At 47.2% G+C, this 27,882-nt stretch overlaps 1 protein-coding gene across 1 annotated transcript in view; it reads left to right on the top strand.

The window, feature by feature from the left end:
* Positions 1 to 27,882, top strand: part of ITK (IL2 inducible T cell kinase) — a 496,552-nt gene that overhangs the window by 343,724 nt on the left and 124,946 nt on the right. The window contains exons 11-13 of the mRNA XM_069653933.1: positions 2,739 to 2,813; positions 3,024 to 3,195; positions 4,544 to 4,760. Of these exons, the coding sequence (XP_069510034.1) occupies positions 2,739 to 2,813; positions 3,024 to 3,195; positions 4,544 to 4,760 (464 nt within the window). The remainder of the gene's footprint in view (positions 1 to 2,738; positions 2,814 to 3,023; positions 3,196 to 4,543; positions 4,761 to 27,882) is intronic.

Here is a 27,882-nt window from a genome sequence, read left to right as displayed (position 1 = left end):
GGGCATTGAAGGCAGCAGCCTGCAACACACAATGTAGGATGATCAGGAAAGCAGGGGCATTGAAGGCAGCAGCCTGCAACACACAATGTAGGATGATCAGGAAAGCAGGGGCATTGAAGGCAGCAGCCTGCAACACACAATGTAGGATGATCAGGAACGCAGCGGCATTGAAGGAAGCAGCCTGCAACACACAATGTAGGATGATCAGGAACGCAGCGGCATTGAAGGCAGCAGCCTGCAACACACAATGTAGGATGATCAGGAAAGCAGGGGCATTGAAGGCAGCAGCCTGCAACACACAATGTAGGATGATCAGAAAAGCAGGGGCATTGAAGGCAGCAGCCTGCAACACACAATGTAGGATGATCAGGAAAGCAGGGGCATTGAAGGCAGCAGCCTGCAACACACAATGTAGGATGATCAGAAAAGCAGGGGCATTGAAGGCAGCAGCCTGCAACACACAATGTAGGATGATCAGAAAAGCAGGGGCATTGAAGGCAGCAGCCTGCAACACACAATGTAGGATGATCAGGAACGCAGCGGCATTGAAGGCAGCAGCCTGCAACACACAATGTAGGATGATCAGGAAAACAGGGGCATTGAAGGCAGCAGCCTCCAACACACAATGTAGGATGATCAGGAACGCAGGGGCATCTACAAACCTGGAAAGAGTCGTCATTCTCTGGAAAATCAAGAACCAGGCACTGTTAGGGGAATAGGATTGGCCTTGTAAGGGAGCGGGGCTGCTGAAAGTAGCGGAAGTGGAGGAGGGGCTTGGAAACATGACAGCCTCTGAAGAAGCAATTTGAGGGTCATGGAGGTGACATGGAGGGAATTTAAACAAGGAAATGGGTTACGGGATGTCGCCAGTGAATGACATCGAATGGCAGGATTGAGCCACTGTCAAGGAAATGGAAGCTTTGTCAACTGAACTCACGTGACTTTTCAGGAAATAGATGGCTGGTCCCCGGGAAATGGCAGAACAGCACAGAGCCTGGAACGGATTCACAGCGGGTAGGGTCACAGTAACGTGACCTTGATTCCCTCCCTAGACCACACCTGGGTTCATCGTCCTCTTCCCCAGGAGGGCACCTGGCTGCCTTGGTCATTCCACTGGAAGTCCCCATTATCAGGCAGGGGGCTGGTCACACACTCAAGCTGGATAAAAGACCAATATTCCAATTGCTGGAACTATTGCAATCTCTCAAGGGCCCACTTAGTGCAAAATGTTATATACACAATACGATGGCAGCCCGGTGACTAGAAACCCTGAGGGCAATCACTTGATTTCTGGGGGTGGGGTGAAGGTGAAAGAAGGTAAGGAATCTCTTCAGACTGATTACCCCAGTTTCTATTTTCTGCAAGGTACGAGATGTAAAAAAATGATGCCCTCAGAAACGCATTTTATAATAAAGCTACAAGTATCAATGAGTTATTAGCAATGTGACAGCAATTCACAGGGCTGCTGCATAAACAGCTCTTCGCTCTCTGACGATGCCTCGTGTCTCATTCTATGACAGGACAAACAAAGGGAAGGCGGCAAGGCATCTCAAAGGACATATAATACAGAAGTCTGAGAATTAGTCTTAAAATACCAGGCCCAGTAGTCATTTACACATTAGCAGTGTCACTACACCCCATGGGAATCCCCCATCATACCACACATGTACTGGTGCTTGTCTGCTTGGCTTCCCACAGTGTGGGCAAAGAAAATGGCGTGCCCCGCCTACTAATAACAAAAAAGGCCACTAAGATTCTCCTCAACTGGCGGGGAATTCATAAAGATGCCAAGGGCCAGTATTGATTTGGTGGTTCAGGAATGAAGATCAAAGGTATGTCATGTGTGGATGTGCTTGGGTGGTGCTGTGTATTACATGGCGTGTGCGGTGTCACTTGGAATCCTGTGAGTGCGCAACCTTTGTAAGTGTCCTCTTAGTGTCAGTTAGACGTGGGCTGATGAGGGAGTGCATCGAACCCGGATATTTCCTTGATGTGCCTTCCTTTCCTTCCCTAACACCTGGACGGAAACTAGTTGCAAGAATCTGAACAAAGTAAGTTGAATTCTTCGCTATGTAAGCCTACACAGTGAGCATCTTTGGACAATGTCTTCCATTATTACAGTGTGCTATTGCTTCTAATGGTAAAGGAATAAATAGCGGAACTGGATTATTGCCTGTTACTTACTCCCAAATAGGTCCTCCAGAACCTTTACCGATGGGTTGATAACCTACATTATTGACCAGCTTAATGATGGGTTCCAAAACGTCCAGGTCTTCCGATCCTCTTCGATATTCAGCTCATTAGCACTGGTTCTAAACCATAAAAAGTCAAACCTTTTCGAAACATGTCAAGTTATGGAAATGTATTCATCTGATACTACTACTACTCTTGCTTAGCAGGGGAGTGTTCCCCTTATGGCATTCCAGAGTGCACTAATAAGTATCAGACTGACCCTGCCCTGAATCCACTCCACAGCTTTCCCTTTGCACCAGCCGCCATCTTCTAGCTACCTACCATGCATCCTGCTGTTGCAGCAGAGAGACCTCAGTTTGACAATGCCTTTTTCTGTTTAAATACCTGTTTTGGTCTAGCTCTCCTGCCACCTTAATTCCATCCAAAGCTCCTTGGGGGAGATCTGTGATGCAGGGTGATATGTAAGGGTCCACATGACTGCTTTATTATGGAAGAATTACATCAGTGCTTTTGATGTAATTTCTGTCTCTGTCTTATCACCAAAGGTCTGGTGTCCCGCTTGCGGTACCCTGTCTGTTCAAGGCGAGAATCGACTCCCATTACTGCCGGGCTGAGTTATGGTGAGTATGGCTGCACAGTGCCTTCTTTTGCTTTGGATCTAAGGGGAGTTAAAGTTCCCTTTCTCCAAAGTGCAGTTTGCATATTTACAGACAGTCTAGGACTTTGCAGGCAGGCACTTGAAATTGTCTTCATCTCACGTGAGGTGCAAATGAATTCATTCCCATGACACGTGGTACATTAATTACACTCCCAGTTGTTTATTTTAACAGGAAAGTGGGAAATAAGCTCGTCCGAGCTGAGCATCGTGCAGGAGATTGGCAGGGGCCAGTTTGGAGTTGTGCAGCTGGGCTACTTGCTCGGAAAGATGAAGGTTGCCATTAAGACCATTCGCGAGGGCTCAATGTCGGAGGATGACTTTGTCGAGGAAGCGCAGGTGGTAATGTAAGAGAACCCCTCCCAGCCTAGACAGGCAGTGTGCTTCCTCTGACTACCACCTTACCCATAGATGTTATATGTCACTTATGTCTCACGGTGAATCTACCTAACACCCAATTATGCAAACATCCCCAAAACATATCCACAATGTGGAGATTCATTTAGGCAACCGTTCCTTGGCAACACTGAAGTAAGGTCTTCCTTCACTGGTTTTTGAGCGTGTGTCTGCCATGCCTCTTTCTTCTCATAGGCGGTCCTAGCACCCTACCCTAGTGCATTGATTTGCAAATGTACCTTCTTCCACCAACAAGATGTCACCTCATGCACCGGTGCATTGGTGCAATACAGTCATTGCTCATGCAGGTTTTCCTCCTTCCATTGGTGCAACCGCGACTTTTGCGCCAAGCTGTCCCGTTTATTTCAGAAGATAATTACTCCGTTTTGGTAGGGTCTCTAATACCTTCTAAGCTGGACTAAGCCAATGCTCTTCTCGCAGCAGGAATTCCTGAATATCAACTTTCGCCTTTGCAGTTGGTGCAGAATTTGGCTGTCCGACTTATCTTTCAAATCCCCAAATGTATTCCCATCAACTCCTACCGACTGGGTCAGACTGGGTCATGAAATTGTCTTTGGCACCAAAGGAAAGGTATAGCCCACAGTTGCACATATTCATTCCTTTTGTGACACTATTTGAATAGTAACCAAGTGTTTTTTTAATAGTGTGATGTAAATGATGTATTTTAAGGAATATTTATTCAGCAACCCTGGTCAAAACTATTTGCCGCAGAGTGAATTAACTTATCAAACTGTCCCTAATCGGCCAAAAAGGTGGGCCACGTTGACCAAAAAAACGGGCCCTCACCAGCATTTTGTGTTTTTGGTTCGGCCATGGGCCTATTGAGCTATAGGCCAGTCCGAGCCTGCCCCCCCAAACCCCCTCCCCCGACAATCCTTGCACTGACATCCAGATAGCCAGAGAATTCAGATTAGGTTGCTTTGTTTGGTAGTCAAACTCTGCCCGCTTTAGATCTGTCTGCTCCCGAGATCAATGTCTGCTGATCGTTCGAGTTCCAGATACATTTTTTACTGATGATCGGTCGTTTTCTGTCCTTGGACCCAGTTGATGAAACTCCCTCCCTCTGCAATTGAGAAAAATCATTTCCTTACCCTCTTTGTATAAGACCGAACCTCTCTTTGATCCCTCTATGTACATATCAAGTACCTACATACACATCTAATATTGTTTTCCATCTGTGCCCAGAAGCAGTTTGTTCTGCTTGGCTCTTTATAATCGTTACAAATGATTACATTCATATCAAATCAAAGTGTATGACAATACTCTTCTGTCCTGCAGGAAACTCTCACACCCTAAGCTTGTACAACTCCTGGGAGTGTGTCTGCAGCCAGCCCCTATTAGTCTGGTCTTTGAATTTATGGAGCATGGATGTTTGTATGACCACCTGCGCAGCCAAAGAGGCTCCTTCTCTCAAGCAATACTGCTTGGCATGTGTCAAGATGTGTGCGAAGGCATGGAGTACCTGGAGCGGGCCCTCTTCATCCACCGAGACTTGGTAAGCTGTCAGGGAGAACTTGTTGACATTGTGCATTTTACACCACAATTGTTGAAGACAAATCTGGGAAATGGCATCTGATGCACAATTGCCTCTGCAGGGCAACACAAGACAAAATCCATTAGATGATAGGTCACCAACAGTACACAGGGGTATGTTACAACACATTTTCATGATGCCCATGTCTACAATATATGCCAGCATTGCCACTGTAAAACATAACTTTCATGATGCCTTTGCTCACAATATATGTCAGCATTGCCAATGTAAAACCCGTGCTCATGACTGTTTCCCCAACATATGCCAGCACTGCAACTGTATAGCACACACTAATTATGCCTGTGCCCACATTATATATGGCAGCATTGCCATTGTAAACATGTTAATGATGCTTGTGCCTTCATTATATACCAGTTTTGCCACTATAAGCAAATATTTGCATGCTAGCGGTTCCAAATATATCTTGGCATTGCCACTGTAAGGACACACTCCTGTTACCTGTTTCAAAAAGCATGCCACCACACAAACATTTTCATGGCAGCTGTAGCTAATATATGCCAGTAGTGCCACTGTTAGAAAACACGTTTATGCTGGTGTGCCCAATATATAGTGGGCTGCTATCAAGGTGGCAGTTTCATGAAGGATGTGCTGCATTTATGCCAGTATTGCATCTGTAGGAATACACTGGTTGTGCCTAATATATGACAGTATGCCACTGTAAATGAATGTCTAGTTCAAATAAATGCTAGCATTGTCTTGAAAAAAACATGTCTGGACTGCCAGCTCCCTAGCCCGATACATGATTTTAATTGCCCTCTAAACATATCAATACTGCCTTTGCCAATTTACGACAGCACGTAAACATAAAACCTATTTACATGTGTGTGTTTGGTGGGGAAGAGGTGCTGCAGTGGCAGCATGCATGACATTCCACTGTAAAAACACACCTTTATGCTTTTTATGTCACAAATATGAGAGTATGCTACTGGACAAACAATGTCATGGTGGCTATTCCTGATATTTTCCAGTAGTGCCACTGTAAGGAAATACTTTCATGAATGATATTAATGCTCCCTATGCAGATCCCCTACCCCACCACACACGCGCGCACACACACACACACACACACTTACACATAGTCAGGTGGATAAACACTCACTCCTCGCTCACACACACACTCATTCACACATTCAGACATGCACACTCACTGCCTCACTCACTAATTCACATGCACACACTCATTCAAACTCTCTTGCACACACACACATTGCATTCTTAACACTCAATCAATTGCACACTTTTACTTTAAGCAAACATTTGAAAACAGTGATGCTCCCTCCTCTAAAGAGTAACACAATGAGAAACGAAAGATGCAATAAAAATAAAAGGCTGATAGGGAATAGAGAGACAGAAAAACAACAGTGAGAGCGAGAAAGGATTACATGAGATAGAAAATCAAGAGAATAAGAAAAAAGGGAGAGGGGAAAAAAACTGAAGTATCCCGATTTAGACTCCTGACCAAAAAGGATGGCACATTTATGGACATGTCGAGATAGAGTTCTGATGAGGCTTTTATGTCGAGGTTTTTGACATGCTTTATTTACTGCAGTCGAGCCTCAGAATCGAAACCATTGACCTGCAAGTGACAGGGGGCAAAGAACAAGGCAGCCTTCAGCATGCCTGGTTAGGAAAAGCCTGGTCTCACACATGCACTCAATCTGGGGTTATACACGTATACCCCCGGCCGGTAATCCCACTTTGGTGCACCCTGTTAAAGGGAAGTCAAGCTTTCCCTTGCCAGGGGGGAGTGGTTCATCCAGCCCTGCCTTTCATTTTTAATCAGTTTCCAGACTGGGAAAAGCAAACATGTAAACAGTCAATGCCCTACTCCAGACATGACATGGGACATCTACACATGTTAATGTTAATGTTAATGTTAAAGGACATTTGTACCGCGCACTATCACCACCGTAGTGGTCCCTTGGCGCTCTGGCGGCTCTGAAAGAGGAGGGGAGGATGAGTTAGTGGGAGGAAGCAGGAAAAGTGCAAGAGAGCAGTGATGTGCTGTTGGCGGCCTCAGCCCGGTGGGTCCGTTGGCTAGGCCTGGGGTGTTTGCGGCCGGTAGTCGTCGTGTACTGTTGTGCAAGGCTATGTGTGTTTTTGTTTTGTTGTTGCCATGTAGTGAAGTTTGTGCGGTTTGTTGTGTTGTAGGTTTTGGTTGTGTTTGGTTTGGAGTTTGAGAGGTGTATGCAGAAAGGGAAATTGTTAGGGTTGGTTAGTTTGCGTCTATATCCTGAATTGAAGCGCTCGGCTTGCGTAGTCTACCCTGTTGCGGCTCGGTCCTGATCTGGGTCTGACTGGCATGTAGGTTCCATTCGCCTCTAGTCCCCGCCTCTAATATGCTCTCTGATAGCTCCCCTTATCCTCCATTTAGACTCTAGTGGGCCTGCCAATGACAACCTCTCGGGTAGTGGGGGAGGTTGCCAGTGTCTCGATAATTCCACACCAATGTGGTACCTGGCGGTAATTTAAATTAACGGGCGGGCGAAAGTGTTGGTGGGATTGTCGGGGTTAGTCGACTCAGTCTCCGTGCGTGCCGCCTGTGTTCCTGTCGATGTCGCCCATCCAGCTGCCGTGGGCTTTACTCTCCCCGGACAGGGATGTCCGTGTCTTTCCAGTTTAGTTATCCTTTTTACCAGTTTCGTTTTCCAGGTTTAGTCTATGGTGTTGTAGAGCCAGGTTTTTAGTGATTTCCTGAATTTTAGGTGGTCTTCAGTGTTTCTTATTTCCGTTGGGATGTTGTTCCAGGTTTTTGCGGCTAAGTGGTAGAAGGAGGTGCCTCCAAGTTTTTTCTTGAGGTATGGTTTGAGTTCCAGGCGGATTTCGTTGCTCGATCGGAGGGGTCTCGTTGGTTTGTAGACTGTTATTTTCTTTTGAAGGAATTCTGCTCCTTGTCACATCTCTAACACCTGTCACTCACTCAGTGCTCTCTATCAGAGTGGCAGAATACAGGTGTAAAATGTGTTAGCCTTCCAAAGGGTCTTACTGTAGTCCAATCATCTGGGTGACTTTATAAGAGACACACGTTAAATAACACAGGTTGGGAGCAATGAGGGCACCCTTTCCACACTTTAGGGAACAGGTGGTGTGCCAGAAGCATTTGGGCATTTGGGCGTTTCAGGCTGTAAGATGCCCAAATATAGACGCTCCCAGCATGCTTGTAGCACATCTGAGGGTCCTTTAGATGCCTTCCCCTCTACCCTCCATAATGATGCAGTCTGCCATTACTTGCTAATTCTTGCCCTCAGGTATTTCTGTGGGCGAGTCTAACTTGACATCCTGGGGAACGCTGTACTGCCATGCCTCCTCCATGCCAGGAACCCCGGCTCATTGCAAGAAGTCCAGCTTTCGTAAATATGGTGACTTCCAGTTCCATGCACAGGGAATCTTTAATCCTAGGTTTTTTCTGCAACAGGATCAAAAAGCGGATGGAGTGCCCCTTCGTGTATGCCCATTACCGTAGGACTTTCTGTAATTAGTGTTAGTTCGTTGTGAAACAATGGAGACCCCTTTGAGGGAACCCATCATGAGCCTGACATACCTGCTGGTGTGGAGAGTACGCGCTGCTACCATGGAAAGAAAAGGATATCAGGCTCCCAGGCTCCTCGGGCAACTTTCAAAAGATGATGCCACACAGAGCCCTCTACCCCCACAATGTATGTGTGCTTTGCACATTCGTCCCAGACTCCTCCTTGCTAGAAACTTTTATCAACTTTCACAGTTTGTGATCCTGTTTCTAATAGTAGCCAATTGTTCAAATATACCTCTTGCCTGAAGGCGGATCAGGTCAAAGGTCTGCTTTAAGAAATAATGACGATGCATGCATGTCAATTTCTTAGGAATGCTAGAAGTTGTCTGCAGTTAATCGTCCTGTTCTGGCAGGCCGCCATCTTGCCATCTTCTACTGCTTCCTTCGCAGAAAGCTAGTGGTTCTAAAATAGGCTGCTAGCCTGTTTCACTTGCAAGTAATTGCCTAATGTTTGTTTGTAAATGATCGTGTTGGGGAGTAACGGTAATTGCATCAAATTGTGATTAATGAGATTCCCATAATGCCTTTTTGTGTTTTTAGCTTGCTTGCCTACTCGCTGGATGCAGTGGGGCCTCAACCATACTTTTATGACACACTTCTTTTATTTCACTAGCTCTTTGGTCATATATTAATATGCGGCGATTCCAAATTTTTTAGGACATTGGAAATGAGAGAGACTTTGTTAACTGCATTTTTGGGATGAGAGCTACCTCAAACTACAGGTTATTTTGTTCAGTAGGTTTAGAAGAGCATACTTAAATGCCTGCCGCTACACAGTTTCCCATTTTGATCTCCTTCCTGCAATAAAGCAGTAGAGGGTCTCTCCTTTTGACCATTGCGTCAAGTGTAATACATTATGTAACCCACAGCAATAGTGTCTCTCTGTGTAAGCCCACATTCATTGGCCCTCATTACGACCCTGGCGGAAATCGAAAAACGATGGCGGAAATGCAATACCGCCATCGAATAGCGCTCGGTGCGATTATGACCCGTCACCGTAAAGTACGATGCCATTAGCGACACCGTAGTGAACGCCAACGCTAACTGCACCAAGTACGCGCACGCGCGCCATGCCAAACCGTAATTACCACCATGGCGCGCGTGCGCGTACTTGGTGCAATTCCGACCCTAGCGGACATGTACCTAACGCCATCAAGCATGGCGGAAAGTACCATTCCGCCATGGTGAGAAGTACGGCATCGCGAATCAACCGTAAACGGCCCTACTGAGTGCCTGTACACCACTCCCTGGCCACATTGCACAACTCCTCGTAGGTGCAATGAAGTCACACAATGCAACCAGTGAAATGTACAAGTCACCCATGCATGCCAACTAACAAATGAATCCAGGGGCTCCAAGTGCCTTGTGAGTGGGCATCCATATCTGCCATGGCACCATTGCCGCACTGATGCAGCACAGGCATGTGAAGGTCCAAGTACAGCAACATGAGCAGAAAAATGAGACAAACAAAAACAGAATAGAAATTTACTGCACCACAAAACCACCAAGGGCCATACAGCCATTAGGTCATGACTCCAAAATACATTCCAGTATTGTGGGCTGCATCCGCAATAAATGACCAGCTTCTGCTTGTGTGACGCCCTGTTCCATCATGGTACACAGGGGCTACATTCACGTCCAAAAAGGCAACACGGAAGCGCCTAGAACCGCAGGGCCGTCCCATTAGGTAGGCACTAGTCCAGCAGAAAGGACGATATGTTGCTCCTAGCCACTAGCACTGCGTAAGGGCATGTGGCCCATTGGCGATCGTCCCATAAGATCGTAATGGTGCTCCACTGATTGACACGAAGCAGCAGGTGTCGGGAGTAAAAGCCATCTGCAGGAGTGGCGTACAGATGGCAGCGGCAAAAGGGGAGGAGATACCTGTCACCCAAATGAAATGAAAAAGAATAGTATGGCCATCAGAACTACATTTGTATAACTCACTTCAATGATCACACTAAATCTACAGCCATATGCATGCTAGCCCACTCAAAAGGATTATACCCACCCAAAAATCACTTGCGAATCACAACCATGAAAATCGAGGTGAAAACACCATTACAAACGAGTGTTTGTGTGCATGCGTCTGTGAAGACAGAATCCATTAGATGGGATGAGTAACGTGCATAGACACAAGTGCCTGAAGGGGCGTCGAGACAGGGAGGGTTCAACAAGGGCAGAAAGACGATGGTCCCACTATGGCAGCTCTGCATGACATAGCGCAGGGGAGGTGGATAGATTCCAAAAAGCCCTGTACATGGCAAACTCTCCATCAAATCATCTGTCCATGCATCCATGCATCCATACATCATTCCCTCATCCCGGTATGAAAACGCCTGATTATTTACTCACATCACATTTGAAACTTCCATGGAGTCTGTGCGTAATGCAGTCTGCAAAATCCACTGTTCTCCAGCCCGGAATTCTAGTGTTGTGAAGTAACATGTATTTGGGAACGTCCTGCCTTTTTGTCCACTACGCTATTGCGCATCCCATACTATTCATATCAATCATAGCATTCTCGCCATGGCCCCTGTCCCAAGGACATTAAACAATAGAACGTTATATTTGCAGTCAGACCTGTGGGCGTCTCCTCGCCGCTAGCTGAAAACCGAAAGCGCTGTCCTTCGAATTCCACATTTGCAACATCACGTCGAAAAGGCATCTGTGACCGCTTGAAATCACAAAATCATCCATGTAGTGCGGCAGTGTGTGAAAATGGCAACTGGCTTCACTCACAAATGGGACGCCCCGCCCGTCGGTGTACCTCGGTACGGTGCTCGCCCAAAGGGGATTGCAGCTGGCACAGGTGGAATGAATCACCACAGGTGGAGGCTATACAGCCTGAAAACACATAAACTGCACACCCAACCCCCTCCCACAACCACACCCACTCCAAAATGCTACCGGCAGGACTAGCGATGTTGGCCCTGGGGGACCTGATAGCACTGCAAGTACTCCAACTTCAAGAAGAAGACGAACACCAACTACTACAACAACCGGCCGCACAGAGGAGACGCAGGAGGAGGAGGAGGGCAAGGCAGGGCCAGCAAGGCCCGCCAGCACAGCCACTGCCACCACGCAGGCAGCCCGCAATCCCACGCCTCCGAGCACATCCGTTCAACCTCACGGATGAGCAGATCCACACCCTCTACCGTTTGGACCGGGACACCATAACCGCCATTGTGGACATGACACAGGCTGACCTTGTCAGCATGATAGATAGCCCAACCGCCATCCCACCCCTACTGAAGGTGGTGTCTGTACTCCACTTCCTGGCCACAGGCACCTACCAGCACACAGTCGGACAGTTGCATGGCATTTCACAGCCACTGTTCTCACGGACACTATTGCAAGTGCTCGATGCCCTCCTGAAGCACGCAGACGACTACATCTCTCTACCACGCTCGGAGCAGGAAATTACGAACACAAAAGTGGGATTCCATGCACTTGGCGGCATACCGGGTTGCATTGGTGCCATCGACTGCACCCATGTGGGATTGGTCGTCCAACATGCCATGGAGGCCCAGTACCGCAACCGAAAACAATTTCATTCTCTTAATGTACAAATGGTGTGTGACTCCAACAGGATCATTACACATTGTTGTGCCCGATTTCCTGGATCAACCCATGATTCTATGGTCTTGAGGAACTCTACAATACCACGCTACATGGAGCGACACGCAGGGAACAGATCCTGGCTACTCGGTGAGTCTCATTTCATGCATGATAATGTGGGGTATGTGATGCGGCAATGACCTGGCAGGAAGGGGGGGGGTGCGTACGTAGCAATGTCATTCCACAAACATCCTTTATTGTCCACATACAGGTGATGCCGGGTATCCACTGAAGAGATGGCTCCTTACACCACTCCGGAACCCACAGAACCAGCATGAGGAGGACTACAACCATGCCCACTCACGTACCCGTGTAGTCATAGAACAGGCATTCGGCCTACTGAAGACTCGTTTCCGCTGCCTCAGCAGGTCTGGCGGGGCACTCCTGTACCGCCATGAGAAGGTTGCAAAGATGGTCATGGCATGTGTCATGCTACACAACATGTGCGTACGTAGAAATGTGCCCATGCCCCCTGACGCAGAACTGCAGGCACCTGAAGATGGTCATGATGAGGGTGGGGATGTGGCAGCACCTCAAGGAGTCCGCGAGGCACAGGAGGGCCGTGAAATTCGTCAGATTCTCATAGATTCATGCTTCTAGCACTCACGCCTGGTGGCTGATACATGGACACGGGACTTGTGGCACTGTGTGTGTCTGGAACATGCACAATATGGACTGTACGCCTATAAAGGCCTCGTACACAAAGATCAATGTCCACACATCTCATTGGATGATTGTGCAATGTTTATAGCATATGTGAAATTATGTTACACACCCCATCGACCCGCCACCCAAGTAAGCCCAACACACCCCCTCCACCCTCCTACCTCCCCCCCGAACACCAGTGTCCAAAGATGCTCATTGTCAGTGGGCAGACGCTATTGCAAGCCCCCTCTCCGGGTATCAGGGGCACCCCTGCCTGTGGAGCGCAGGTTCCTCCCAGATCTACGTTGGGGGCTGCCCTGGACGGAACTTGCAACGGATGATGTCTCTGCCTGCTCACGTCCATGCATGTCCCTAAGGGTTTGTGAGAGCTCAGTGAGCACACGGCGCACAGCGGCAAGTTCAGCACATACGTCTTTGGACGTCGCATGCAGTTCCCCCCTCAGGCTCTCGGTGCTTCTCTCCATTTGTACTCTCAGGCTCTCGGTGCTTCTCTCCATTTCTGCCCTAAGCGTCTCAGTTGCTGTTTCTATGGCTGCCTTAGTACCCCCACATTCATCAGCATGGTCCTTGAGGAGCGTGGCCAGTTGCTGCTGTTGCACGATCACCTGGTCGAGGGACTGTTGCCTCTGCTGTGCCATGGCCATTTGCGGTGGTGTCACAGAGGGGCTGGTCACCTCCTGTTGCCTTGCCACAGGGCTTGTGGGGGATGGCCAGTCGTCGTCTTGTGGGTGCCCCTGCGTGGTATCCTCATGGTGTACGGGATGAAACAAACAGGGGGATTGAGACAGGTCATGGATGGATCTTACTTCGACATCCCCGTCTTCTGTGTCGGAGCATGCTGCCATTAATGGAGTGTCACCTATGGTGCTGCTGCCACCAGAGGCAGTGCCTTCTGTGGCATCCATTGGGGGGACCTGTGGTGGTGCTGTTGTGGGCATGCTGGCTGCTGGGGTGCCTGTTGATGTTCCCTCCTGTGTGCTGCCACTTGATTTGTGCTGCTGCCGTGTCTTGATCCGTGCAGCTGAGGTGGAGGGTCTTTGGCTGTTGGTCTTGGCCCTCTTTGCAGGTGTGCTGGTAGGGGTGTCCTGGAGCTCGTCGTTTGAATCAGACCCTGTGGTGGAGTAAAGGAGGGCGAGCGTTATTCATGGGTCTGTTGATATTGGAATGGCAATGTATCACATGCATTGGGGTGGTACCTGAGGGTGATTTGGGTCGGGGCCTTGGAGGTGGTTTCATTTTTGTGTGGATTGAGGATGCAGTTGTTTTGCAGCCTGCAGTTAGGGTGTGCCTGCTGCACGTGTAGAGGGTGTTTTTAGGGTTTTTAATTATTTATGTATTTATTGTGAGTTTTAAAGTGCGCTGTCAGGCCAATGTATGTGGACGTTCTCCTGGACATGTGTTACTGTTGCACTATGTGGACACATGGTACTTCACATGATTGGACATTGTGGATTTGGCATTGTATTAGTTGGCCCACCTACCGGATTCTTCGGATGTCTGCACTCCTTTCTCCATCCCTCCGACTCCCTCTATACCCTCCATTCCAATGGTGGAGGCACAGATTTCTTCCCAGGGGGTCAACTTGATGGGTGATTCCGATCCTCCCCCGGTAGCTGTGGCAATGTTGCGATTGGCGGATAGTATGCTCCGTACGCGTATCCGCAGGTCGTCCCATCGCTTTCTGCATTGCTGTGGGTTGCGGGGTGCGGTCCCCACCGCACTTACCCGCTGTGCCACCAGGGCCCATATGGCCTTCTTGTTCGCAAGTGCCGTCCTGGTCATTTGCGTGGAGAAGACGACGGCAGCATTCTCCTGGAGGGTCTCTGTAAGCACGGTGAGTTCCTCACGGGAGAAGTGGACCTGCCGCTTGCGGTCGCACGCTTTTTTCGCTACTTTTCCCATTTCTATTGCTTTCACTGGGGTGGATGACGGGTTGGGATGTTTCTCAGGGTAGTATTTTTAATGGTTGTGTGGGAATTCTGATTTTATAGGTGTACGGCGTGCTGTTTCCCGTTCCGGGCCCATGTTTTTACTTCCGTTTCCGTATGTTTACGGTCACCGTACTTTCCGGTTGCCGCTCATTACGGTGACCGCTAAGATGGGTGGCGGAATTGCACCTAGGGCGCCGTACGACAGCGGTGAGGCGCGTTTTGGGGACATTTCCGCCATCGCGGACTTTGCACTTCCGCCATGGCGTAGTGCTCGTGCCCGATGGGTCGGAATTGGCCGCACTTTGCTCCGTCGTGCGATGGCGGAAACGCTATTTACGCTATGGCGGTCAGGTCAGTCACTTTCCGCCAGGGTCGTAATGAGGGCCATTGTATTCCTTTTGACAGGCAACTACCATGAGACACTGAAAAGTCTTTAATGTTCCTTTTTCGCCATGAAAACCATAGCGTATGATTGTGACATTGTTAACAACATGGAAGTCCCCGAAAATATTTCATGTTAGAATGAGAGGCAGCATCAGTAATTCCTTTTTTCATGTTCCCCTTAAGTGCATTCTTTACACAGTTATTATCACAGGAGCGCTCTGTTCTTGAAAGAGTTATTGGGCCTCATTACGACCCAGGCGGTAAGGGGATAACGGCGCCGTAAAAGGTGGCGGCGCCGTTAACCCCTTACCGCCTAATTACGAGGTCCCTTTGCGGGTCCCTACCTTAATGGCTGGTTTTACCAGCTGTTAAGGATTGGACCCGCAAAGGGACCTTGGAGGTAATTACGGTAATGCAATTTGCGGTACCGTAACTACCGCCTTTCCCATTTCCATTGAGCCCTATGGGAGCAAAAATGGGAATGGGGAAGGGCCAATGGTGAATGGGGAATTACCGCCCCGCCAACCTTGGAATGAGGTGGTAATTCCGCCATTCACCATGGCGGAATCGGTAAAATACCGGCGGCAACCATGGCGCTACTAGCGCCATGGTTACCGCACGGGTCGTAATGAGGCCCATTGTCATGTGCTCGGGGTGAATGGCGTGCATCGGGCGAGACCTATTGGCAGTGATCATTGACTTTGTGGCCGTTAGTGTTGGGTGGCAAATGTGCCCATGTTTGCCACCATGTTTCTCGGGTTTCTTGTGTCGGGGTGATTTCCTGGGGGTCGGCAGGGCCGTCCGCGCACCTCTGGGGTTGGGGAGGTCCCAACTCCTCCCGCGTCCCAAAGGAGTATGAGGCACACACAAGAGCAAAGAGTTACTGCTGTTTATTGCACAAAGCAGACAGGAACAGGTTCTCGGAGCATAGGTACCCAAGGAACATCTCAGCGGTGATGGGCTTGCAGGTCCTTTTTCTAACCAGATGACGCTACTATGTGCGTCACCTGGGAAAGTTTGCCCCTAAACCTAACGCTACCCTGGGTTGGCTCCCGGAGTGTTAGGGTCAGTATGGATCAGTATAGGAGAGAGTTTAGTGGTGGAGAAGAGGTCCGGTGGTACGGAATACGTCATCTGTTCACCAAGCTAAAACACTCAATTAATAGGAATCCTCATCTATTCATCGACCTACAACGCCAACTCATAGGAATGCCACACCCCCTGTACAGGTGTCCACGATCTAGACCAATCAGTGCGATCTGCCAGTCAACAAGTGGGAGCTCTTTGCCCCACCCAGCACGCTCCGAACACCAGAAGGGACGGCTTTCGTTCCGTTCCCCACTACACCTTACATATCGATCGCCGCTAAATGACCAAAATCTTTTCTTAACACACTGTAAAACCACCCTCCAACCTATTCACAGTTTCTCCCGCCACCCACACAACATTACATGCTGGTTCTGTGTGCCATACTCACATCGGGCTCTCGCCTGCCGGTGCCGCTCGGATGCAGACACCCCTCCCAATCAGCTTGCCACCTCCCCTTGTCTGGACCACGTCCAGACACTCGCCAACCGCGGGCAGGAAATTTCTGAAGTCGGCTCCCAATGGCCAATCTCCAGATTGCGCTGTCCGGTCGTCTCGCAGTTCCGCGATGGTCCTGCAGTCCTCCAAAGGGGGCAACGGCAGAGGGGGCCATGTTGCCGGGCCACCTTGATGCAAACAGTCTCGCTGTGGTCTATCTCACCATCAATCTCAGCAGTGCCTCCAACTTGTCGGGGTGATTTCCCTGGAGTTGGCTGGGTCGTTCGCAGACCTCCGGGGTTGGGAAGCCCCAACTCCCCCTGCATCCCAAAGGAGTATGAGGCACACACAAGAGCAACGAATTACTGCTGTTTATTGCACAAAACAGACAGGGACAGGTTCTAGGAGCATAGGTACCCAAGGAACATCTCAGTAGTGATGAACTCGCAGGCCCTTTTTCTAACCAGATGACTCTACTATGTGCGTCACCTGGGAAAGTTTGCCCCTAAACCTAACGCTACCCCGGGTTGGCTACCCGAGTGGTAGGATCAGTATGGATCAGTATAGGAGAGAGTTTTAGTGGTGGAGAAGAGGTCAGCTGGTACGCTTGGGTCATCCCTAAGAATGGCTACATGAGATTTGTTACATGGAGAAAGTTAGTAATTGGTTGAATTATAGTGTCGTCAGTAATTAGCCCCTCGTGTTCTGATTGGTTTATCCGCAAGCCCCAAAGCCTGGGACCATCGTCGTCCCCATATCACGATATACCTGGTGTTTGCAACAATGTATCACTATGTGTCAGTGGCGGACAATGGACAGATCTTACTACTGGCTGTTGGGTGCTCCTTTGCCATCGCCGCCGGTGTCCAACTTGTAACTTCGTTATTGCAGTCCGGCTCCCAGACGTGAGACCCCAGAGCTTCTCTGGTCCTTGGAGCTTGCCATCATGTCAGATCGGCCTGGTCACGTGTAAAGAGACCGTGGCTGAAGCAGAATTATGGGGATTTGATTTGTATTTCTGCTCTGAGGAGTGTTTAGCAGTGGCAGGTGTAACCTTGGCGCTGAGAGCGTGGCGTGCAGATTGCAACTTCGTGGCCTTGGCTGTGGGGCTCTCGTCAGGGTTTTTTCTGCATGATCAGCACCTTGCAGCTATGTCCGAGCTGCTCAGGGCCTGGGGACTCTGGTTTATTGCCTACCTTGGCCTAGTCTATGGATGGTGGCGTATAGTTCATAATAAGGAAGTCGCGAGGTGCGACTTGGGTCCTTATACATTAGTCCATCTACAGGGTGACATGGTTTTAGTAGCAAAAAAGCTTTTGCAAGCATGTACACAAGCTCTTCTGGCATCTTGCATTTCTGCGGTGCAGTAGTTAGCCTATGTGAGAAATAACAACGATGTATGTGTGTGAGTGTGAGTGGTCCTCTACGTCATAGCAATGAGTATGTTCTTCGTGTGGTGTGGGTTGGTGTGTGTCTGATCCAGGTGCTTGGTGGCACGTGTGTTCTTGTCCGTTGGCTATGTCGTCATGTTATCTCTAATGATGGCGATATTGATGGGTGACGTCTAATCGAGTTGGTCCATATGGTCGGTTTCAGCCCCACCTGAGGTCCCACCACGTCCTTTGGATGATGCGCAGCTGGCCTGGGGGTGCAGGGAGTGGCCATGGTAAATCTTGATGTGCGGGGCAGCAGTCAAAGGGCTGAACTCATCCAGCGGGGGATGCTTAGGTCGTGACATCATAGGGCATGGCTGGACGGGAATCGGGGAAAGGGATCGTCCTATTTTCCCTCTTCACTTGTCACTGGCACTTGTGTCTGTGCCTTGCATCTGCTTAGTGCATTTTGAGGTGGCTTTTGTACTCTGTGATGCCTGCCATCATTTATACTGATTGCTTCCTTCTGATCAGGTGGTTTTGCAGCAGGGTTCATAGGAACCACCATGAAGGAAACTGAGCGGCAACCAACTAATTTCAGAGACTGTTGGGGGAGGGGCAAACTGACTTGTGTGGGATGCATCTAAAGAGACTCTTCTGGTAAAGCTTCAATGTTAAAAGCTTGAGGACTGCTGTGAGAATGCAGAACGAGCTGTCTCCTGTCCTCTCCTACCCTTCCTATCTCTCCCCGACATGCAAGTGTTAACATCACATCACTATTTCGATTGCCTAACATACGAGCACAGTTGCTAACAATGACATCTTTTACATTAGTAATTGCCGGGTCTTTGTTCACAGTCCTGCTCGAGGCACCGTTTATGACCTGTGTCCTGTCTTGCCTGTCCACAGCGCTGTAGGCGAGCCAGGTCAAGTCAACCCAAAGGTTTGAGGGTATAAAGCCCTATTTGCCTAATGGCCGTTGCGTCACTGGCTGCAACTCTTCGTGCTATCTTGTCTCCCTGTGGTTAGACTGGTTTTGCTGGCACTCTGATGACGCTGTCCTGTAACTGAGGACTGTGGTCAAGTGGTCTGTGCCAATGTCCATAGAGGTAAGTTGATATTTGTGGGCTTTTGGCAGTTTGTATATACAATTCATCAACCACTGATGCCATTTCTTTCGAAGATTTCTCTGTTGCTATAAATGAAGAGGCTCTCTGGGATTTTTAGAGCCCTGATCAATCTTCCAATTGTGGCCTTAAAACTCTGAATCATTCATGGTTGAGAAGAAGGCTCCAGACTGGGCAATAGGTACCATCCTACTTTAGCTTCAGGGTGACGACAAGGTGAGCAGCCTACTTATTATGTCTGCTGTCCATTAACAACTTGAGAGAGGAACCAGTCAGTTAATGAAATAGAACTTTTTTAATAATGAAACAGAACTGTACATAGGGAAGGTGTTTGTAGTTGGGAGCATATTTCCCTTTGAGAGTCCTACAGCCCATCACAAACCTCCAGTGCTTTGTCAGAGTCAGCCTGTGATAAACTAGCCGATGGGACTACCTTTTTGGAAAGTGTGACAGATCTATTAGATGCATGCTTGGATCTAATAACTTCGAAGTGGCGGCGTCAAACTTTTTTTACTCAAGTAAAAGAAGTTGGTGGTTGCCAGGAGCTGATGTCAGGGTCCTCAAAATCAACAGATTTTCTCACCTGTGGCTTCTTTATTGAAGGCTTCTTTTGAACCTTTCCTTGGTGAATATTCCATTTGGACCAGGTGTCATGCAGATACGGGCGAGCCTCTCCAGACGCCACTCTGCCTGTAAGGAAACCTCAGGCTAGGTGACCTCCGGAGGAACGTTACCTCTAAACAGGTAATCGCCCTCAATTTTTGTTTACGGGGAGTCAAAGTCTTGGAACGGGAGAACAAAGCTGAGAGCGTTATACAAAAATGAGACTATTGACTACCCCACTCATAGTCCAAACAGGCTATGCTTGGTGGTATATGTTATCTACTTATTTTGTGATTGATGCCTTCCAGATTGGTGCCACATTAACAATTTTCAAAAATTCATTTTTTGCAACAGTTATCAACAAATGCCGCATGCTATTGAGACAATACATAGAACCATATCGCTTACACACCCTCAAGAGTGAACATTAAAAATCATCAATCATAAATGAGTCCATATTAATTTATTATTAAGACAAATTTAGAAAAGTTAAAAAAGAGAGAAAGCAGAACATACAGCTATATGTCACAAATCAATGCTGCATGATCGACTTAATCTAATCCTAAAAACAGAGTCAACTATAGGGGTTAGTTGAATTAATGAAAACTGACTTATATCAATGAGGCAGTATTTAGATACAAGACTTCAAACAGTTGGTAAGTCTTTTGTCAAAAGCCTCATTGATATAAGATATGGACTCATTTATGATTGATGATTTTTAGTGTTCACTCTTCAGGGTGTGTAAGCGATATGGTTCTATGTATTGTCTCAATAGCATGCGGCATTTGTTGATAACTGTTGCAAAAAATGCATTTTTGAAAATTGTTAATGTGGTACCAATCTGGAAGGCATCAATAACAAAATAAGTAGATAACATATACCACCAAGCATAGCCTGTTTGGACTATGAGTGGGGTAGTCAATAGTCTCATTTTTGTATAACACTCCGGAGGAACGGACAGATAAACCCAGAAAAAAAAAACTTCCAAAAGGAAGTAAAAACCTGAGTGGAGCAGCATAGAGGATGAGTCCAGGATCGTGCTGACTGGTGTCCAAAAGAACAGGATTCTGAAGAAGTAATGCAGCAGGCAGATTCAAAGAAGGGCAGTCCCAGATGAATGCAGGCAAATGATCAGGGATGGAACCTCCACAAGGAAGGAAAAAAGAAGGGAGGATTTGGAAGGGTGAACAGAGTGGCACCAGGAAGGATAGAGAGGCAGAGTACCAGAGAAAACAGAGGGCTGAGCTGGTTAAAGTATTACTGAGCATTGAGAGGCATTGAACAGCGTTCACGTTCTGATTTAGTAAACACAGCTTATGCTGTCGCCGATAACTGCAGGACCACTAGAATGCTCGTTCCCCTACCGCATGTGACTTCAGAGTGCCATCTTGGAAGAAAAGATGGCGCCCAGAAATCCCGGCGTAATCCTCCAGGAGGACCACAGCGACCAGGGTCTTAAAGATATAACAACTGAGCTTCTTCATTGCCATCCTCCAGAATGTTGGCAGGAAAGGATCGACTGAATTATTTGCACCTACTGTTTTTTACCCAGTGATGAGCTTTGAAAGAAGGAGTTGGGATGTGTCATGTTATGGTTACTGCAGGCTATCATGGGGTTAAGGTAGCATTAGGGGGAGTATGATGTTTATTCTGGTGGGCTGCGGTTGTGACCATATTCACCCGGTATGTTTCTGGCTCTCAGGTCTGTGACCATAGGTCATCATTTTGCCCATCCCCAGCTGGACTACTGAGAGCATTAGATGGTGCCTCCACCCTGGATATATAATTTCGACTGATTTTATAGTAGAGTTTACTTGGTCTGAAGAGAATACCATGATAATGTTTACTGTGGATACATTTTTGATGTAAGGTAAGATACTACACGTTGAGCTCTTAAGAAAGCATTTATTAAGATAACAAGGAATAACCCCCAGCACAGCCCTCTCCCTTCAGCTCCAATTGGCCAACTGCTGTCAGTCCAACACAATAATATACATTCCACAGTGGTGTTCCATGTTCCAATAGCATTACTACCAAGCCACATCATAACACATCTCCTCTCCTTCATCCTACATATCCCCTCTTAATCAATGCAATCCTGTTCTTGTTCCACACTTGGCCACCCCTCACCCTCACCTCACCTTTTATAAAGGCGTAAACCTGCACTGGCTTAGAATACAACAGATCTCCTTTTTTCTTCACCACTCCTTTCTTGATCCTCACCCAATCACCACACTCAACCCTCAATTCCTTCTTTCTGCACTTTTGAATCTCTCTGATCACGCACCCCACTTTGTCCTTTTTTAATTTCCCTTTTAGTTCATCCGCCACACGTCCGTCTGGCCCTTCCTAGCCACGGGGACTGATCCCTGTGACGGCATGTGGAGACATCCGCAGCACGTACAATCTCTCCTGGATAAACATCTTATCTTTGCCACCCATACCAGCCATGCAAATGGCATCCATGATGCATCTATTCACTCTCTCCACCATGCCATTCACTTCTGGATGGTATAATGCTGCCCTTGTATGTTTTATACCACACCTCTTTACATAATCCACAAAACATCCTCCAGTAAATTGTGTCCCATTATCAGTAAGTATACTACCTGGAATTCCTTCTTTAGCAAACACCTCCTGAACAAATTCCACAATGGCCTCCCCACTAGTTTTATGCACAATTTTAAACTCTGTCGACCGTGACAACACATCTATTAGAACAATGATAAACTTTGCTGGTCCTCCTTCTAAATCCATATGCTCTAAAATGTCCATTGCCAAATCATTCCAAACCTTTATTGGTGTGTTTACTTCCACCATTGGTTGCTTTTTAGATATTTCACCCTTTCCTAGCTTACAACATTCGATACAACCAGCCAAACTCTTCTCCACATACCGCCGATCAAAACCTGGCCACCAATAATCACTTCTGAAGCTTTCCTTGGTCTGTGTCACTCCTACATGACCCTCATGTGCAAAATCCATAATTTTCTTCCGAATCGATAAAGGGGCAACTACATGCTCCCATCGAAATAATAATCCGTTGACCACACATAATTCATTGCGCACCTCCCAGAAAGGCCTCTATCCCTCACTGAGTGCAGCCTTTTCCAGCAATTCTGATTGAACATAATCCTTGACGCGTACCAAAGTCTCATTATTCACAGCGTCTAGCCACTCTTCTCTACTCACAATCCCATCATGGGTCACAAAAACCATGTCTGAAACAACCTCCTCGCCTTCATCTTTTTGTCCACCCAAACTTGACAAACAATCAGCCAGGACATTTTCCTTTCCAGGAATAATGTGAACCTCAAACTTGTGACTTTGCATTCTTGTCAACCAAGTCGTAACACACACAACGACACCTTGTTTAAATCCTTCAACTCAAATATACTTTTAAGTGGTCTATGGTCAGTCCTTCTAACAAAATCTGTACCCCAAACAAAATTGCAAAACTTCTCAGCAGCCCAATGGCAAGCTAACGCCTCCTTCTCCAGTACAGAGTAATTCCTCACGGGATCCGTTTAATGCGCTTGAAGCATGAGCGATTATCTCCTCGTCATCCCTCTCCTTAGCTGAGAAAAAAATAGCTCCACTGCCTTTATCACTGTCATCCACAGTAATCATACTCCTTCTATGTGTATCAAAACTTTTGAAAGCACGTGCCAAATCATTGTCTTTAATCTCACAGAATTCCTTTTCACACCCTTCACTCCAGACAAATTCTTCTCCCTTTTTAAGCAACTTCCTCATTTCCGCTACCCTATCCGCAACATTTACAACACATTTTTGGTAAAACTCTACCATTCCCAAAAAATAACCCAGCTCACCTTTAGATACTGCCTTTCAATCCTTTTTATAGCATCCACCATATCATATTTCCGCTTTATACCATCACTTGATACTTCATGGCCCAAGTACTCCACTTTGTTTCTTCTAAAAACACATTTCTTTCCCTCAAAGTCACACCCCTTTCTTCTAAAATCTCCAGCACATGCTCTAGGATCATTTCATGTTCATTTTCAGTTTCTCCACAGATTAACATTATCCATTGGACCCCACCTGCTCTTTCAATTATACCTAAACTATGCAGTTTATCGAGTTCTTTCTTTACACTATCTCTCAATACCAACGGTGCTGATCTGATGTTTCACTCCCTTTACTTTGCCCATGCTCTTCCTGAATACCTTCCGGTATTTCTCTCAAATATAATTATTTATGTGTAACACTTGCTCCTGTGTGTTTGGATTTAAGCCTAATATGCAGCCTTTTTTGGTCACGCCATCCTAACAATGCAGCGCCCTTTCTTGTCACACATATTTGCTTAGGCGCTTCTTCCCTTAAGTCAAGTTGGGCATTGAAGTATCCTAATAATTCAATCTTGTCAAGATTGTAGCCACCAGGATTCACATATGGTTCAATCAAATTTTGCACATCACCTCCCACCACATCAAACACTTCTCTAGACATAAGCGATATTTTTGCTTCTGAATCTGCAATCATCGATACCTCTTTACCATTCACACCAATACTGGCATAAGGACTCTCACGCTCTTCCTCATCAACATCCTGGATAACATTAATTGCAATGCTCTCTATGTGACAATCTCCTTCTCCTTCAGACGAGGCTTGCTACTCCTTTGGGTTCCTTATTTTCATGTTCTGATAATTTTGCCACACATGTCAAGGAATGTTCCTCACGTTTTGCAATGTCCAACACTTCATCCAAGGTGGGTTTGTCCTTTAACCACAGTTCTTCCCTAATTTTGTTGCTATTGCAATGGATCATAAATTGATCTCTGATGTGTGCACCAAAAGCGTCTCTGAATTTGCAAGACAATGTTAAATGGCGCAAAGCTGTTAGATATACTTCAACACTTTAGTCTTGTTCTTGAATCTGCACACCAAAGTTGTACCACTCTAAAATAGTGCTTGTTTTAGGATTGAAATGCAAATCTAGCATACGCAGGGCTATATCCAATTCATTTGCAGAGTCACCTCCACCATCCGCAACTAATGGGGGGAGCGTATCAGAGATATGTTGCCCCTAATATCTAAAAAAATGCATCAATAAAGAATGTTTTCTATCTTTGGAGTAAGAGCCTCCACATGCAACTTTTAAGTAATGAAGAAAACATTTCTTCCATCGGGCCCATTTTACTTAAACTGGACCAGATGAAGCCATAAACACAGGAGGACCTGGTACGCCAGGCATTGCCATTTTATTCTTCTTTGGGAAACTTGCAACCTTTGTTCCTTAAATGCTGTGATATGGAATTGCACTGCAGGCTGTGATGGATGCCTGTAACCCCTTTTCAATTGGTGACACTGTAGACTTGTACTTCAAGAGAGGTGAGATACGGTAGCTTTATAGTAGAGTAGAGCACTGCGAAGGTGGTTGTTAAGGCAACCAGAATCACATTAACACGTCGGGTCACTCACGCACACACGCGCGATGAAGCATTGTCCCAACACTGAAAAACAGAAATGGATGCATGCCGGAGAACGTCGTAAGGTCCTTTTTTTTTGTTTACTTTTCAGAGCGAAAGCTCCTGCTATGGCCGTTAATACAAATAAATGGAGCGTTTGGGAGCGCTGCCGATACGCATGCACATTGCTTCATTGAGGGTAACCTCTGCAGGGGGCAATCACTTACTTTGCTGATGCAAAGTTCATCCAGCAGACAGCTTCCACCTTGCTGGTGCCGTCGTCAGCCTTCTCCCTTCAGCTCCAATCGGCAAACTGCTGTCAGTAGAATCTGGAGTAACAACACAAGAGTATACATTCCACAGTGGCGTTCCATGTTCCCATAGCATTACTACCAAGACACATCATAACAATTTCCATGATAGCACATTTTATTTCATGGAAGGGTTTGCCTGCAGATGTGGAAGTTGCTCGAATAATTTTATTAAAATGTTTTGCCTGTATGAGATATCATGTAAGATTATTCCTGATGGAAGTTTTCAATGTATTACAAAACGCTCGGGAGTGGTATGCACAGCTTTGGGAGTGGAAAGGGTTGTTTCCCCTGACAGTTCCCAACAAACCGATAGACCTACAAAGAGAGTTTCAATTACACTTTAGAGAAGTATCTGCAGTGCTTTGTGGATCTAACTGGAAAATGTGGCTATCCAAAGCAGAGTTTGCTTGTAAAAATGTGACGCATTCTGCTAATGAGCTGAAGCTTCTCGTTTGTTTGTGTGGGTTCCATCCACACGTTGTTCCTGGAGTGATTCCCCTCGAGCAGCTGGCTCCCACTTCCACGCCGTTTATGGTGGCCTGTATGGTGCTGGTGACATAGTGGCTCTTAATTTGGAGGAATGTGGAAGGGCTTTGAAAGAGTTCACTGATTGGTCCTGGAGAAAATCTCTTCAAATAGGCAGTTGGTAATAAGATTTAATTGTTACGTTTTGGCAGCTCGGTCAGTCACTATGTAAGCCTTGCTCAATTGTTTTGCCCTTCTTTGGTTGACAGATTATTAATCCCACTCATTTAAAGTTGCATAGTGCATGGAAGATCCAGCCCGTTTTCCAGACATCTCAGTAAAAACCTTCTAAATTGGATTCTTTTGATAATATGTTGATTGAGGCACTGAGTTGTTCACATGCTTGTGGAGATGATTTACAGTATTTGATTGTTTGGAAATGTTATACCACCACTGATAGGTTTTGGGAGAAGGATGCCTATGCTTATTCTTCTGCATTGGGCGACAGTTTCATTGAAAGATCCCTGAAAAACTCAGGACATTGATGGGGGATTGGAATGCTGTCAATTGAAAATACACGCTTGTACGCCGCCTTTTGCCCTGCACATTTAAACTCCGCCGTGCAAATGAAAAAACTCTGCCTACCATGCTTGCATGGAAGACAGTGTTTACAATTACAATTAAATGCTGCCTGCTCTATGGCCATGATAGTCAGCGTTTAATTGTACACACTGCCTGCCATGCAAGCATGGCAATCTGCGAGTACAATGGATCCCTATGGAGTCCGTTTGATTTATGCTGGTGCATTAAACCAGCAGGCTCCATAGAGAGGCCCAGTGTGGCATGTCTATGGTGGAGAAGGAGGGAGGCAGCAGAAACGCAAGTTGCGTTACGCCCCTCTTCTCTGCCATACAAATGAATAAAAATGGTGTGTGATGTTAATGAAAGGCGTGATGTTAAAGAAAGGTGTAAAAGCCTTAAGTAAAAGTTTAAAAGCACCTTCCATTAACGCCTTTCATTAACGTCATGCCCAATTTTCATTAATTTGTATAGCGAAGAGGAGGGGAGAAACCATCTTGTGTTTCTGCCGACTCCCTCCCTCTCCTTAAAAGCTCATGTTGAGTGTAAAGTTAATGGCAGGTGTAAAAGCACCACCATCATACAAATGAATGGAAAAGGGGCATGTCATTATTGTAAGGCTTTTTTACCCTTCCATTAATGACTTCCATTAACGTTACGCCCTAATGGAACATGCACTCCATAGGAGTTAACGTATGGAAGACAGAAGGCTTTTATGCCTTCCATACATGAACGTGTGGTCTTCAACCAAATCAGCTCAAACCTGGAGACCATCATGGCCGCCTCTCTTTGAGCTCTGTCGCACCTTGGGAGCCATCCCTAGATATCTTGACATATCCCGCACCCTCACACAACTTGCGATGGACGATGAGCCCCTGAAGGTTTTGTGCCCCGGTTGGTGTGAACATGGGAGAATTGATGACGCCTTCTGTCTGTTCCTGGCTTGGACCTCTGAATGGGCATGCGGCAAATGGTGTGCAACGCTTGCTCAAACCGGAATTCTAGAGAAGGATCCCGAGCGACAGTCCCAGCGAGACCGCTGCTGTACGTGCCCCGCTGGGTGCTTGCTGCTATGCCCGTGGTCTGAGCGGACACGTAGCGGGCGCTGGATGTGCATTGCAGGCTCTGCTTTGCAAAGGAGAGGTCTGGAGCACTGAGTTGAGAAAGGTGAGGTGCTGGCTGCCACGGGTGCTGAAGGTGGGGTCTATGGGCCCGTTGAGGCGGCAGTGTGCTGTTGGTGGCCCGCTGTGACTCCAGAGAAAAAGAGCGGGTACACGTTTTCAATCTGCCTCAGCTGGCAGGGGCTGTGAGAGGCCGACAGAGTAGTGAGGCGCCTCTTTGTTCGCTGGGCTGCTGGAAACTGGCTACGTTGTAGTGCTGGAGACATGAGGGAGGTGGACGAGCAAGTGCACTGTGATGGTCTTTCCAGAGTAACGGGCCACGAGGAGGTCTATAAACAGACCAAGGGGAACCCCTTCTCCAAAGAGCAGGTTGAACTTACTGCAGGCCTGTAC

Source organism: Ambystoma mexicanum, chromosome 3q (genome assembly GCF_040938575.1).
Source record: "Ambystoma mexicanum isolate Mex_15411 chromosome 3q, UKY_AmexF1_1, whole genome shotgun sequence".
NCBI classification, from domain to species: Eukaryota; Metazoa; Chordata; class Amphibia; order Caudata; family Ambystomatidae; genus Ambystoma; species Ambystoma mexicanum.
This window is presented reverse-complemented; position numbering and strand designations above follow the sequence as displayed.